Source organism: Quercus lobata, chromosome 7 (genome assembly GCF_001633185.2).
Source record: "Quercus lobata isolate SW786 chromosome 7, ValleyOak3.0 Primary Assembly, whole genome shotgun sequence".
Lineage (NCBI taxonomy): Eukaryota > Viridiplantae > Streptophyta > Magnoliopsida > Fagales > Fagaceae > Quercus > Quercus lobata.
In genome coordinates, this window is record NC_044910.1 from 31690329 (window position 1) to 31707054 (window position 16726).

The 16726-nt window shown below is 33.6% G+C and overlaps 2 protein-coding genes across 2 annotated transcripts; one reads left to right on the plus strand and one right to left on the minus strand.

The window, feature by feature from the left end:
* Positions 1-4488: 4488 nt before the first annotated feature.
* LOC115953783 (probable inactive receptor kinase At5g58300) lies at positions 4489-9870 on the plus strand. The gene is made up of 3 exons (XM_031071579.1): positions 4489-5013; positions 7169-8506; positions 8913-9870. The coding sequence occupies exons 2-3, from the start codon at positions 7213-7215 to the stop codon at positions 9539-9541; spliced, it is 1923 nt and encodes a 640-aa protein (XP_030927439.1). The 5' UTR covers positions 4489-5013; positions 7169-7212; the 3' UTR covers positions 9542-9870.
* A 4686-nt stretch (positions 9871-14556) lies between these two features.
* On the minus strand, positions 14557-16362 carry LOC115951911. The gene is made up of 6 exons (XM_031069035.1): positions 16325-16362; positions 16104-16237; positions 15688-15959; positions 14996-15640; positions 14688-14903; positions 14557-14616 (listed from the first exon to the last, which is right to left on the minus strand). Exons 1-6 carry the CDS (start codon positions 16360-16362, stop codon positions 14557-14559), a joined length of 1365 nt encoding a protein of 454 aa, XP_030924895.1.
* Positions 16363-16726: the final 364 nt, after the last annotated feature.

Sequence of the window (16726 nt, forward strand, 5' to 3'; positions counted from 1 at the left end):
TTTGTACTAAAGTGCTACAATGCCATCCTACATTGAGGATGACACTGTAGCATAATTGCAAAAAAATTTGCAATTGTAAGATTTTACAAATCCAACTGCTGGGCTCTTTTTGTGCCTTTATGCTAAATTTTCCCTACATATACCATTTACAATTGCCAATGGGAATGCTCTTAGGGACACCATTTTTCACACTTAGAGTTTGTTTAAGGGTCCATTTGAGATCCGCTTATTTTACTGAAATTAAAAACTTTTTGCTAAAAATATTGTAGATAAAGGTAAAAATTAGCTAAAATAGTACAGTGGAATCCATGAATAATACTAAAAAAATACAATGAGACCCATAAATAATAGTAAAAATAAACTGAATAGTAAAATAAGTTAGTAAAATTAATCATGCCAAACACACTAAGATCTACTTATTTTACTGAAACTGAAATTTTTTTACTGAAAGTATTATATAATACAGTAAAATTCATGAATAATACTAAAAAATATAATAAAACTCAGAAATAATAGTAAAATGAGTTAAATAGTAAAATAAATTTGCAAAAGTAATAAGCAACAAACCGAGATTTAAACTTAAGTTAATGTGTTAAATTAAGTGTGAATTTGAGAGTGGGACTGTTCTCACTTCTCAGTTTCTACTCTCTCACGAGCATCGAATAATAAGGTTCTCCCTCCTATAGCCGTTGACAAATGGCGCTGAAAAACATGCAAACATAAAATAGCCTTTTAGGCTTTGTATCTTTCTTTTTGTTGGCATCCCAAACTACAATTTAGTAGATTGGATGCCGTGGAGAACAGGGTATTAGTTAATGAAGTGGGCACCATGTCTGACCTACTGACAAAGCCACTTCATCAAGCTTTTTTAATCACTACCAGGCCATGGGTTGAAAGGAATTGCATCTGAATTAGTTGAGATTGGTAGCTGAAAAAAATTAATTTTTAAACTGAATTGTCGATTAAAAAATGTTTAAAAAAAAGTTTAGAAAAGTAAAAAGGAAAAGTTAAAAAAGCGAAGAGTAAAAAAATATTATGAGAGAAGAGTAGTTAAATTACACCTCGTGCAATCTTAGGTATTGCACCAGATTCTAATTTCCATGCCATATATTGACTACGTTTCAATTAACTTTTTTTTTAAATCTTTTTATTATTATCTATTAACTTATTTATTTATACACAGTTTTAAGACCTATTGACAAGGGCACTTCATCAAGCTATTTCAATCACTACCACGTCATATATTGATTGTGTTTCAATTAACTTTTTTTTTTCTTGTTATTATTAATTTATTTATTTATACATAGTTTTAAAATGAGTTTTACTAATGTCTTTAGGACATATGTTAAGTAAATTATTTTAGAAAATTTTTTATATGAAAAAAAATGACTAGTTTTTTTGACAATTTTTAAAATTTTTTTATAAAAAAGTTCTAAAAATAGATGATTAATATATACATAAGGGCATATGTTAATTGGACCTTTTTAAAGTATACTATTTAATTACCTTTAAGTAAGTTTTAAACTTGGGGAAGAAATCCAAACACATGCATAGCAAATATAAACTAACCTTTTGGTTCAAAACATGGCATCCGAAGCTGAAATAACAGAGTTAATAATGCTAATATTAATCATGGTTCTCGAAAAGTTGGACTCTGAGTTCTTTAAGATTATTGATGACATACTGACCCAAAGATTATAATAATAAAAAAAAAAGATCATTGTCACAAAGTTCATGGTCCTAGAGAGGGACCACGAAAAAATGGATTTGAAATGAAACGAGAGCAACAGATAGATGCGTCCGATCCTATGCCGAAATCTGAGCTGCCTTCATTACCTTCTTGAAGAACTTCATGATGATTTGATTTCCCATACCAAAGTAATGCTAATAAACCAAAGATTATAGTAATTTTCAATCATATCATCACCACTTCTTTCTCATATTTCTCTGCTGTGGGTCCTAATAATTAATGGTTGGTACTTTTGCTGTTCCTTTTCCTATTAAGAAAAAAAAAAAAAAAAATACCCAACCACTTCAATGACTAACACCAACCTGGCTTTGTCAACGTAATGAAATTAGAGCTTTCACATTGGAGTTTTTATCATAGTAAAAAAAAAATATTTTAGCTCTTAAAATCTCAAAAACTAAGTTTTATCAAAGTTATTATATCTAAATTTTGTTAACAGCATGCTACAATAAACTACTACTACGGTAGCAAATATTTAAAATAAAACTCATTTTTTTATTCTCTCTCTCCTCAAATAAAATATTTTTTTCAAATTCCCTCTATTCCCTCTGTCTCTCTCACCGCGGTTCATGCGTCCAATCTAATTTTCGGGTGGGGTTTTGGTGGTCCAGTTTGATTTTTAGTGGTTCTTTGTTGGTCTCATCTGATTTTCGACAGTGGCTGGTTTTGTTTTGTTTTTTTTTTAGCATGGTGGTAGTGGTATGGCTGTGGATTTGGGTTGTGGTGGCTAGTAGTTATTTTAATAGACCGTATAATGGGAGAAATTATACAATCCTTTAGTAGACCATGTTACTTGTCTACTATTCCACTAAAACATTTATACTTTAAAATTGCTGAGTCAGTAATTAGTTTCTGTTTAAAAAAAATTTCTAACTTAGCAATTTTAAACAAGTGTAAGTCTTTTTAGTAGAATGGTGAACAACATCACTTGTTCACCATGTGGACCTTATAATTTCTCGTATAGTGGTGGTCATTGGGTTGTGTTGGCTAGTTGTTGTAGTCAGTGGTTGCTATGGATTTTTGTGAGTGTGTTTTATGTTTTTTTAATGGGTGATATGCTAAAGTAGATGATAAGATATACGGTGTATTGTAAAGTATGGTGTTAAAATAAATAAAATAGTTTTTTGAGTTGGTAAAAGCTAAATTTTTTAGCACCACTAATATGAATGATCTTACTATTTTACTTTAGCAACATTTCATTTCATGATAATATTGGTTATCACTTATTAGTTTTCCCTTTCATTTTTTAAATTTATTTATGCAGTATAATTTTTTAAAATATTTTATTCCCGAATAGCTATTCTTTAACTAATTGTTAACAAATTAACAATCGGTGAAAATTGCATCCAAACCCAGATTAAATTTGTTTTAGTACTTCTTTTTATCAAGTCATTATCTTTTCAAGATATTATGGCACAAAAATAAGCAATTTTATTTTGGCCTTTTGTTACTCCTTTGAAACCATTTTTTTTATACATACCAATTTAAGTGGCTGTTGATGTGATCTATATATAAGATAGTGTACATAATTTCAGTAATTGATGATTACAATTGGCAATTGCATTTTAATCATTGGTGCAAATGTTTATTACACCTTTTATCTCTAAGAGTAGACATTAACTACTTTTAGCAAAATGCAAAAAACAAGTTCATCAAACAAACAAAAATAAATAAACACTAAACAAATCAAATGGCCAAAAGACAATGGAGTTTCTTTTTAAAATAAATGCTAAAAAAAAAAAGAAAAAAAAGAGAGAGTTCTCAAACAATGCTATTTTTATTTTGTTTTCCACATAATTTTTTTTATGCCAGACAGACGCCATGTTGTCTCATCTATCTCAGCCATTTTTTTTAAAAAAAAAGATCACCTTTCTCTTTCATTATTTTCAGTTTCTAGCACTAAACTAAGAACCAACGTAAGCTTTTTTTTATCGATTCAGCCAGAAAAAGACAATATATTTTCGATTAGATCCCTAATAAGACAACACAAACTATCGTCATTTATATAAAATTGAAATTTAAACACCCATCTACAGCTCCAAGTGTATTTAGATACAAACACCATCACAATGTACAATAATGTAAAACCAGCTGTAAAAAACCGCCACATCATAGTTTTCACGAGCTTTGCGATGATGTGGCGGATAACCATTTATTGGTCACTGCTGGTCAACCGCATTTCACATTCCACAATGCAAGCGAATAAATTAGAGTCAATTTTTTTCTTTTAAAAAAAAAAAATTAAAAAAAAAAATCCCATATTGACCGGGCGGGAATCCAACCAAAATAATTTATTAATAAATTATTTAGCAGTTGTTACAAGTAATTAACTAATTATATAACCCCCAACAGTTGTATTAAATAGTTTGGGACCCGAAAAAATTTAGGAGATTCCAAGTTTAATCTATTACATCCGTGTATGATAATTTTGGATGTCTAGTGTGCCCAAAAAAAAAATTTGTGATTTTCGAATAACTCAAATGAGATATTAGGGTGCAAACTCGTCCCACACCATAAACTTAGTGTTGTATTAACATAATGATAAGGATTTATTAACATAGAATAGGTTGAAAAATTATCCTTAAAAAAAAAAGTCTAATAAAAAAAAAAGACTCAGATGCCGCTTCTTTACCTAAAATAAAAAATAGTAATAATTAATACTTTATAAGCTGCATTAATTATAAATCAAAGAAGGAGAAAAACAAAACAAAATGGTGGAGGCGTGTTCATATTCATAATTGTGTGGCATTGGGTTAGTCTCTCTCAGCTCTCTCACAATTCACAAACGTTGGAAGAGAGAGAACAAAAAAAAAAAAGAAAAAGAAAAAAGAAATGGACAAGTGGTTTAGAAGCTGAGGAATAACGTTGTTACAATTTACAACATCGAGATCCGTGTAGTGAGTAGCTCACTGCGTTAGCTTGACGAAGAAGGTTCAATATTAAGGTTAGCATAGCAAAACCTTTTTGTGAATCTGTGCTTGCTGGCGAATCTGAATCTGAAACAACAACAACAACAACAACAACAAACGACTACTAATGTTAACTACTACGACTTCTTTTTAGTCCACAGCGTGTTCCTGAAGAAATGTCGTTAAAGCTTGTACTATCAGAACCATTTTAATATAGTACTTCTCTCTCTTTCTCTCTCTTTCACTCACTTCCATGTGATCTTCAGCTCCGAGTTTTTTCTCTCTCTTCAGCCTCGGATTCGGATTAAACTAGTTCTTCTCATGGACGGTTCGGTCTGGCATTCTTGTGAATTCGAGGTTTGAGCTCTCTCTCTCTCTCTCTCTCTCTCTCTCTGTGTTTTTGTTGATTTAGTAATTGAAAGCTTTGGATTTATTAGATAGATGAAAATATAGAATGAGGTTCTTTTTGAAGTAGTTAGATCTAATTGTATGTTTGAGTTCCATTATGCATTCAGGTTGTTTAGAAATTCAGTTTTGCTTTACATGTTTTCGATTGTCGGTTGGCTTAGAATTAGATAATACTCTTTCCATTATGTTCCAGAATCAAAATGTTTCAACTAAAATTCATAGTTTTCCATGAAAACAAGCTGTTTCCAATTATACTTTGTTTTACATTTCATAAGGAGTCTCGGACAATGAGCTTTTTAAGCAAAGTAAGTGCATGTGAATTTGAAGCTAATTGCTAAGAGAAACGTAGTCTTTTGAACAGATCTGTTAGATCACAGAGTGAATGTTTGGTTGAGCTTGGTTTTGATAGGCATGGTTGTGTTCATCTCCATCTTCATCTTCATCTTCTTCTTTTTTAATTTTAGATTTTTTCTTTTTTTGGTTAATCTTCCATTGCTGGCTCCAGCTGGTATTCATTTTTCTTACCTGAATTTTCTCAATTTTAGTCAACGGAAAAGGACAAAGGAACACTTAAATTGCTTACCTTCTATACAGTTTTTGTTTTTACTCGGCAAAAACCATGTACACTAAAAGTAGAAGATAATCCTCTCATTCTCCATTTTTTTTTCTTTCCAATATGCCAATTAATAGATTCATTCAAGACCAAAAAAAAAAAAATGGTATATTTATCCACCGAATAATAAGCTATTGATTTCAAGAACATCCTTGTCAACTCAATTCTAAAAACTGGGGTGAACTTGCTTTTGGGACCAAAAATAGTCTTGACTTCCTGTTCTGTTTTTGTCTAATTGACAATTGAAAAACTGTCTTACATTTCAATATTATTTTTAACTTTTTTGTCAAAGGTCTATATTTTGAGCACATTATTTCTTTTGTCCAGATTCCATTGCATGAAACTTCTTTACGTTTTGAAAGGAAAAAAAAAATAATAATAATAATAAAGCTGAAAAAGGAATTCTTTCAGCATTTTGCTTTGGATTCTTTATTGCTTTTGTTTTCTCTTTGTTGAAAAAGAATTATGCTTGTGCTTTTACTTTTTTTGATGATTGTAGGTTTAGATAATATTGATTAATGTTTTCCTGTACTTTTAAGTCTTTGACTTTTAATCCAAGATAAAGGCATGGTATTGGTACCCGAGGCAACAATGTGGTCCTTTGTAGCAAAGCTTTCATCCAATGCTTCAGTGCACTGGACAAGAAATAAGAGTCACGTATGGTCATTTTAGGACACATGTGGTGTTCGCGTCACTTAGTCACAAGCCAAACTTGGATCTTTCATTGTCAAATATGCATAAAAGGCAAACCTTACCTTGTCCTTTTCCTTTGGGCTCAATCAATTTATGAGAAGTAATGGAAAAGGAAATTGAAAACTTTGCAAGCATTTGGAAAGAATACTCTTCTGATGAAATAATTATTCTCACTATTTGTTTGTGTTTAAATTACTTAGTGCTGAACATGTAATCGTTTTCTCTCATAACACTCAGATGGCCTTACATACCTTCCATGCTAGCACTGAATATTATCTGTCCTGAAGTTTTTAATTTTTTAATGCAGCTACTTTAAGTGGCTTCTTTTTTGTTTTTTACTGGATTCTTTTCGGCTTTAGAGCCGAGATGAAGATAAGTTGGAATTTTCGATTGAAATATACAGCAAATATTTCCAATGTTCTTCTTCTTCTTCAAAAATAAACAAATAATAATGGTTATATATTCTCCGGTAGAATATTTATTAGCTAATTATGATCTTTTTCAACCTTATATATATTTTCAACTTGTAGCCCTTATTTTAACTCTCTCTCTCTCTCTCTTTTGTCCTTTTTTGTTCAAACAATTTTCTTATCTGCACAAAATTTAGCTTTTCTTATTTTTTATTGGCCCAATCTTTTGAATCTTTGGTTTTATGGATATTGCTTGCTAAAAATGGATTTTCATAGTCATTCACTGTATTTTTTAATTATCACTAAATGCTTAGCATTATTGTTCCCTAGTGTTAAGAGGAGAAAATGATTCAAGAGCTATATTCTGAAAGCTTTCTTACTATGGCAGGGGATAAAGAATAATTGCTGAGATTACCTTTCCTATTGCCACTTATGAAGCTGCAAATCGTTTTTGCTGCATTACCACTTATGAAGCTGCAAATCGTTTTTGCTGCATTACCTTTCCTATTGCTCCTTTCTCTCCTTCCACAACATTTAGCTGACCTTAATTCAGACAAACAAGCTCTACTTAGCTTTGCTTCTAACGTTCCTCATGGTCGGAAAGTCAACTGGAATCCTGCTACCCCTGTCTGCACTTGGGTTGGCATAAAGTGCACCCTGAATGGCTCCCGTGTGCTAGCTGTTCGGCTCCCCGGTGTTGGACTTGCTGGTCCAATTCCAGCCAACACCCTTGGAAAGTTGGATGCACTCACAATCCTAAGTCTTCGATCCAACCACCTCAATGGGAACATTCCAACTGACCTACTTTCCCTTCCTTCCCTCCGTTACTTATACCTTCAACACAATTTCTTTTCAGGTAGTATTCCTTCTTCTTTCCCTTCCCAGCTTATCTTCCTTGATCTCTCCTTCAACTCCTTCATAGGAAACATTCCAGCCACAGTAAACAATTTAACAAATCTCACTAGCCTGTATCTCCAGAACAACTCTCTCATTGGCTCAATCTCTTATCTCAACCTCCCAAGGCTTAAGAAATTGAATTTGAGCTTCAACCACCTAAATGGTTCAATACCCTCGGCCCTGCAGAAGTTCCCCCCTTCCTCATTTGAAGGGAACCTTATGTTATGTGGGCTACCTCTTAACCAGTGTCTTTCAATTTCACCCGCACCTTCCCCTTCCTCCACTGTCTCAACTGCCCCTAGAGGTGGTTCCCAAAAGAAGTTAAGTACAGGAGCTATCATTGCAATTGCAGTAGGGGGTTCTGCAGTTCTGATTCTTTTAGTTCTGGTGATAGTGATATGCTGTTTAAAGAAAAAAGATGGTGAAAACAGCAGTGGAACAAAGGGAAAGGGTGGAAGAAGTGAGAAGCCCAAGGAGGAATTTGGGAGTGGGGTGCAAGAGGCTGAGAAGAATAAGTTAGTTTTCTTTGAAGGCTGTTCTTATAATTTTGATCTTGAGGATTTATTGAGAGCGTCGGCTGAAGTTCTAGGAAAGGGGAGTTATGGGACATCTTATAAAGCCATTTTGGAGGAGGGAATAACAGTGGTAGTGAAGAGATTGAAAGAAGTGGCAGTGGGGAAAAGAGAGTTTGAACAACAAATGGAAAATGTGGGGAGGGTCGGTCCGCACCCAAATGTTGTTCCTCTTCGTGCTTATTACTATTCCAAGGATGAAAGACTCCTGGTTTATGACTACATAGCATCAGGCAGCTTTTCCGCATTATTGCATGGTATGTACTTTCCAATTATATTCTCCAACTTAATTCTGCTTTCCTGAACTATATATTTAACGAATGATAATCCTATGTTTGCCTAACCTTCTTTACCATGTAACATTTTTAGACTCTTGAATGTTAGAAGCATACTAAAAGTAAATTGCTTCCTTTTATTTAATGCTATTTGGCACCAATAATTGTTCAAACAGAAATCATACTGTTAATCTCATTTAACTTGAACATTGAACTTTTCAAGTGCTGGATCTTTTTTTCCTTCCCAATTAGTGATTCTTAGAGGTTTTGAGCATCATACAATCACAGGGTTAAATATTACACACTGTTGTTATTCACTGTTTTTTGCTAGAATAAGAAGATTATTCTCAGTTGTCACTTGTCACATTCGTTTATGATATGATTACAGGAAACAGAGAAAGCGGAAGAACTCCACTAGACTGGGAAACCAGAGTAAAGATTTGCCTTGGAACTGCAAGGGGCATTGCCCACATCCATTATGCAGGTGGTGGGAAATTTATCCATGGCAACATCAAGTCCTCCAACGTCTTCCTCACACAAGACCTCAGTGGCTGCGTATCAGATTTTGGTTTGAGTTCTCTGACGGTTTTGCCTACCGTCCCAACTAGGAGTGCAGGCTACAGAGCTCCTGAGGTGATCGAAAGTCGAAGATGTACTCAAAAATCTGATATATACAGTTTTGGTGTCCTCCTCCTTGAGATGCTGACAGGCAAATCACCAGTCCAATCATGGGGACAAGATGACGTGGTTGATCTTCCGAGGTGGGTGCAATCCGTTGTACGAGAGGAATGGACTTCTGAGGTATTTGATGTAGAACTAATGAGGTACCAAGATATTGAAGAAGAGTTGGTGCAAATGCTTCAAATGGCAATGGCCTGTGTTGCAAAGGTGCCAGACATGAGACCCACAATAGGAGAAGTTATAAGGATGATTGAGGATATCAGGCCATCTGATTCAGAGAATAGGCCATCACCATCAGAGGGCAAGCCCAAGGGCTCAAATACTGAGACCCCATGATCGACCTCCCTTTGCCCCATCAATAATTTCAAGTTTCTACCCTAGGACTCCATAGGCTTTAGCTGCATAAACTCCCATATAAAAACCTTTTCTAACTCTGTAATATGTCCAACTGCGTGATTCTTTTTAGGCCATTAGTTTAACAATTTAATTGTCTAGGACTCTAGCATCCGTTTTTCAAAAAAAAAAAAATTTGTCTAGCATCACCCCCCTTCCTCCTCTTTTGTGATTATTGTAATAATATTGCTTCATAAAGATAATAACTAGTTGACTATATATGAATGTTCATAAAATTGTTCTATATATATGTGCTGATCCTCTGCCATTCACAAGATAGGTTGTCCTAAATTGTTTTGCCAAGAAAATCGATCACATAATGGCCTCTAAGACTTGAAATTTCAACAAAAGAGGCAAAAAAGTATCACAAAAAATCTTAGAAGTCAAGTTACTATTGATGGGTAAAAAGTAATGACAATATTGTGCCTAAATTATAATTAATGACAGCTTACCACCTAATATTTATTGTAAAATTATTAAGGATAAAACATTTCTTTGGAGCATATATATATTTTCACGCATGTCCATATGTACAATATGAAATGTGTTGACCAAAGTGGACAGAATATACATATGTGAATTGAAATGCTATGTTGACATAGCTGAGTGGCTCAATAGAAGTGACATAGCTGAGTGGCTCAATAGAAGCATAGCATCGGTAAATATTGTGCTTCAAGTTTTAAATATTATATAGACTAGTCACAGACCCATGTGATGCACGGTAAAATTTAATATGATTATTTTTTATTGGATAATTATTGAATTAATATATTAGATTTTATATTTTTAAAAGTCAATATGTGTTATTTGAAATTAGAAGTTTTTTTTAGTGTAACAACTAACAAAGTAAATATATTTTGTAGTTGGGTATTATATATAGTGAAATATATATGAAAACACAATGCAATATATATATATATATATATATATTTTTTAATTTACAGTGTGAGAACTCTTAGACCAAGTTGTAACCATGTATACTTTGTTTGTTACTATACAAATGTATGCAATTCAACATTTATAGGTATATTTTTCTCCAAGACATAGGTTCACATCTCTTTCTTCTCACAATTGAAACTAAGTGAAAAAAGTATATAAAGATAACTATGCAATAGATCATAATCAATGAATCATATATCATAAAGTAAAAAATAAAAATAAATAAAATGCAAAAAGCAAACTTTATTTCATCATATGAACATATGAACAAATCCCGCAATATATAACTCTTCAAATTTATAAACCACATGATTACTTAGATTTTATAATAAAATAAGACCAATCCATCCATCATGACATTGCAATATAGTCTAGATATAATTATATAAAAACCACATTTTGTTGATCTTGTTTTATAAACCAAAAGTACCATCTATACATCTAATAAAATTTTTAAAGGTTATCAAAAAAAAAAAAAAAATCTTTAAAGAGTAACACATGAGAATTTTTAATTTGAACAGCTGATTATATATATATATATATGTGTGTGTGTGTGTGTGTGTGTGTGTGTGTGTGTGGAGAGAGAGAGAAACATATGTAAAAAAAGGGGGGGTCCATCTCATTCTTATTTTTATTTATTTAAACTCTATTACTACACCTAAAAAACATTAAAAAAAAAAAAGTGAACCCACCATACGATTCTTTTTCTCTGTTTATCTCTTCTTCTATATATTATGATAAAATCATGCAACGCACAGGTTTTTAACTAATTATACAACAAAATAACAAGTTGAAAACTACTTAAATGTCTACTAATTTTTTTTTTTTTTGAGAAAAAAAATTCTAAAACCATAAAGCCCAATCCAGTTTCTTTTTTATCTCCATTCTCCACTTTCTTGACTCTTCATAGTATCAAATTCTAAATTTGCTATACCCAAATTTTAAAGACCTAAAAGAAGAGAGAAAGAATTATTGAATTCTACATATTTTTTAAGAACAAACTATTGAGTTGTGTGTCCAATTTTGTAGGTATATTGCTATATTTTTTACACTTTTAGATTTTTTTTCATTTATTTTAATAAATAAAATTACATGTATAAACCTTAGGTATTTAGATTAATCTCTTACTTTAATTTTTAGTATATTTAGAACGAAAAAAAATCATGTAACGATTTTAAAATATGAAAAAACAATGATGATTGTTGAGTAAATTGCACTAGGTATAAAAATATAAATTATAGTTTTTGTTAATATTAAAATTTGTATGACAATTACATTTGTTTGCAACTTTTTATTTTTTTTGTTATTAATATCGATTAACATTTTTTAAGTTCATTATTTTTAACACTGTCTTTTAATTTTGGACCCTAAATAAAAATTCTAGCTTCGCCACTGGTTTATCATATTAGTTTAAATTAACTTTATGAAACCTTTGGAACTTGAGCCGAACCCTAGAGTCTTTGAAATTGTGATTCGCACTTGAAAAAGTTAGGGACACCATTTTTCACACTCAGGGTTTGTTTAAGAGTCCATTTGGGATCTGCTTATTATTTTGCTAAAACTGAAAACTTTTTGTTAAAAATATTGTAGATAAAGGTAAAAATTAGCTGAAATAGTATAGTATAATCCATGAATAGTACTGAAAAATTCAGTGAGATCCATAAATAGTAGTAAAAATAAGCTGAATAGTAAAATAAGTTGGCAAAATTAATCATGCCAAACACACACTGGGATCCTCTTATTTTGCTGAAACTGAAAATTTTTTGCTGAAAGTACTGTAGATAAAGGTGAAAGTTGACTGAAATAGTACAGTTAACATTGTCTTTTAATTTTGCCCCCTAAATAAAAATTCTGGCTTCACCACTGGTTTATCATATTAGTTTAAATTAAATTTATGAAACCTTTGGAACTTGAGCCAAACCCTAGAGTCTTTGAAATTGTGATTCGCACTTGAATAAGTTAGAGCATTCGCATTCGTAACTTCCATCCTATTCTATTTTACCATCTCAAAAAGTTATATTATTAATTATACCATACCATTTTACAACACAACCAACATCCCAACTTTTATTTTTCTATTCTACTCATTAAAATAATATATATTACCCATTAAAATAATATAATATATTCCAATACAACTCTCTCTCTCTTTCTTCTCCCTCATCTCTCTTCCACTTTATCAATTAAAATATAGGGATAATTACATATAACCCACCTATGGTTTGGGCGAAAATCACTTTGCCCACCCATGGTTTGAAAAGTATTACTTAACCCACCTGAGGTGTGTTTCCGTCACTCTCCGTAACCCACCTCAGTCTCTGCCGTTACAAAAACACCTTTTAACCCCAAAACAGAACATAACGTGAATCAAAACCCCCAAAACTCAAACACTTTTCGAGAGAGAGACCCGAGGTGCGATCAACTTGTTCTTCGTGGTTTGGAGCGTGTGGAGAGGGAGAAAACACTTGTTTTGCATCATCGAACCTAGGCAAGGTATGTGTGACTGCTGTTCATCTGCATTTGGGTCTGTTCTTGATTTAGGGTTTCAGATTTTGTTCAAGTGTGAACTTACTGTGTGAAAGTCTAAATTTGTACTTCCCAGGAATCGTGTTATGTTGATATGTCTTCATCAAGTGGTAATTTCTCGAGTTCATGTGGACATATGTGCAATGAGCAAACTTGTGTTTTGAGAACAAGTTTGAGTTTGTACAATTTTGGGAGGAGGTTCTTGGGTTGTAGCCGTTATAAGGCTGGTCCTAAGTGTCATTTCTTTGTTTGAATTGATAACCCAACCTGTCCTCGTGGGAATGAAACTGCACCTTTGGCTCTAGAGAAGATGTCTAGGCTTCAGACTGCTCTCCAACTTGCAAATGAGAGGGAAAGGACAGCTCTGGAAATGGCAGAAGAAGCTAGGCAAATGGCAGAAAAGGCTCTTGAAGAAGAAGCCAAAGCCAAGGAGAGGGAGAGAAAGGCTCGAGCTGTCTGTGCAAAAGCTAAGAAAAAAGCCATTCTTGCTGAAGAGAAGCAAAGAATGTGGAAGTCTGCATGCATTTTGTCATGGATCTTTTTTGTTATTGTTATGTTGTTGTGTTTTGGCTTAATTGAGTTCTCTGGAGTGAAGAGACCTAGATTGTTGCTCCTGAAGTAGTTAATTGGTTAGTAGAGATAGTTATGGCAATGGTGTTAATGAATTTGCATTGTAATAGCACTAGCCTACTGATGTAATGTTTTGATGTGTCAATGAATGAAGAATTGGTCAATTATTGAGTATTTTGTGCATATCATAACAACCATTCAATGGAAGAAGTAATGGTCAATTATCAATTTGGCTGTGCATACCATAACAACCATTCCACAATAAAAACTTCCATACATTCTATTAGAAAAATATACTTGGACACAATTTGTAGTAGCAATAAATAAACTTCCATATAATTTGGCTGTGCATACCATAACAATCATTCCACAATAAAAACTTCCATACACTATATTAGAAAAATATACTTGGACACAATTTGTAGTAGTAATAAATAAATTTCCATATAATTTAGCTGTGCATACCATAACAACCATTCCACAATAAAAACTTCCATACATTCTATTAGAAAAATATACTTGGACACAATTTGTAGTAGCAATAAATAAACTTTCATATAATCTAGTTTGGACAAATATTGTTCCATACAAACTGTAATATCACAACTTCCATATAACAACCTGGAGTGTATTATACCTTAATTACAAAAAAGCATATTCCAAGGCCAGCAGTGATTGTTTTTTACACTAATTAATAATTACAAAAAAGCACATTCCAAGGCCAGCAGTGATTGTTTTTTTACACTAATTGATAATTACAAAAGGCCAACAGTGGTCTTCACAAAAAAAAAGGAAAAAACAAAAAGGCCCACATGTTCCCACTAGCTTTACTCCCAATGCTAGCATGCGTACCCACTAGCTTCATTCATTTCTTGCCTTTACTCTTTCCTCTTTCCACCCACTGGATTCATTTTTGGTGGCCTTTATGCAGCAAGCTGTCCTTTAGTCCTCACACCACCAGTGCTCCCATTTGCATGTGAAGGCTACAAAATAAAAAATAGATCCACTTGTTAAAAAATATCCCAAGCTACACAACCATCCAGGACTAATTTACCTGTGAAGAACTCGGTAAGGTATCCCAGGTCTCCCTAGGTGTGTGAAACTCTGGTTGTGAGGAAAAGAACCATCCTGCTCTCTTGTGAGATGGCTTAGGTTGATTTCCTTGCTGTGAGGATGAAGGCTGAGTGGCAGACATCATGTTGTAGGTCTGGGTAGGCTGCTGGGGTGCAGGCTGAGGTGCAGATCTAGGTGCAGGCACCCCTTCCTTTGCCTGCAACAAAACCCAGTTTCAATACAGTATTTATTGTAAGTTTAAAAACAAGTTTTTTTTTTTTTTTGGCCATTTAAATCCTAATTATTTACAGCTTTTTCTCTTTGAAGTCTCTGTCTCCTCTGCCATGGTGTCTCCCCAGTGATGCCAGCCTTGCAATCTCTTGAATTATGCCCTTCCTTTTTGCATTTCCCACATCTTACAAGTTTGTTTAGTCTACTTGCTTTGTAAGGGTTCCTAGGCTCATCAGAAGCCCTCTTTCTTTGCTTGGGTAGTCTGCCTGGTGGTTTGTATATTTGAGGTGCCAGGGGAGCAGGCTGTCTAGTCTCAGCCCATTCTAACTGGCCAGGCATGGGAGGAAGTACCTCCTTGTATATCTCCATGTAAGTTTCTTTGAAGTAGCATGGGTGGGTATAGTCTTCTACTGTCTCAATGTTTGTATAAATGGCTGTTATGACATGTTTGTAAGGAATGCCATTTAAATCCCAAGACCTATAGTTACATGTCTTCTTCACCAAATCAACTACATGCCTCTCATATTGACTGCCTATCTCATAAAGGAAACTACCAGCTAGGGTAGCACTAAATGCCTTACTTTCAACCTTCAATTTCTCCAACCTATCTTGTATGCTTGGACATAACTTTCTAGCATACTTCTGTATCCCTTCCCTTTTTGTGTAAAGCCTAGTCATAAGTCTAACCCTAATCCACTCCAACATTGTCAAGATAGGCTTGTCCTAGACTTTAATATCATTGCATTAAAAGACTCACTCAAATTATTTACCAAACAATCTGTTAAGGCCCTAGGAGTGAAGTGTGACCTTGTCCACTGTGCAGGTGCAATGTTTACAAGATACTCATATGCATTTTCATCCAAATCCCTTATGTACTGCATGCATCTCTTAAACTCCCTTACTGTTGTGGCAGCAACACACCTCCACAATGCATCCTTCAGCTCCAATCTCTTGTGATCAACTTTGAAATTGTTGTAGATGTGTTTCACACAGTATCTATACTCCACGGTAGGGAATAGTGTCTCTATTGCAGATATAAGCCCTTGTAAATAAACAAACAAACAAACAAACAAAACATGTTAGTTCAGCAAACAAAGTCAACTATTCAAGTGTAACTGAACAAAACAAAACTTGCATACTTTTTGCCTATCAGAAATGAAGACCAACTGAAGCTCCTCTGGCCTACCTATATCATCAGCAAAAATTTCCAAAATCCATATCCAAGACTCCCTGATTTCTTGTTCCACAACAGCCATGACTACTAGAAAAATGTTGTCATTTGCATCCTTGCCAATGGCAGATAAGATTTGCCCACCAAATCTGTGCTTTATGTAACAACCATCTAAACCTATAAATGGCCTGCATCCACCTAAAAATCCTACCTTCTAAGCATTGAACCTAACATACATCCTCTTAAATTTTGGTTGGGAAGTCTCCTCAGCCATTTCTGTCTGCAGTATAACCCTACTCCCCTTGTCTACAGTGGTTATCATTTGTGCATAGTCCCTAAGGACACCATATTGCAGTTACTCATCTCCATTTATCAAATCCTTTGCCTTTCTCTTTGACCTATACACTTGGTTTACACTTAGGTCAACAGATAAATTTTGCATCACATGGTTGTGTACACCACTCACCTCCCAATTTGGATTTTTGCTAAAATCCTCAATGAACCTCTTAGCAATATAAGCTGATGTTACTTGGCTGTTTTTAAAAGACTTGGGACAAGTACAGTCATCAGTCAAGGTCTTAATTTGAAATGTTAGCTCTCCACTTATTTGAGATGCATAACATCTCCACCCACACCTA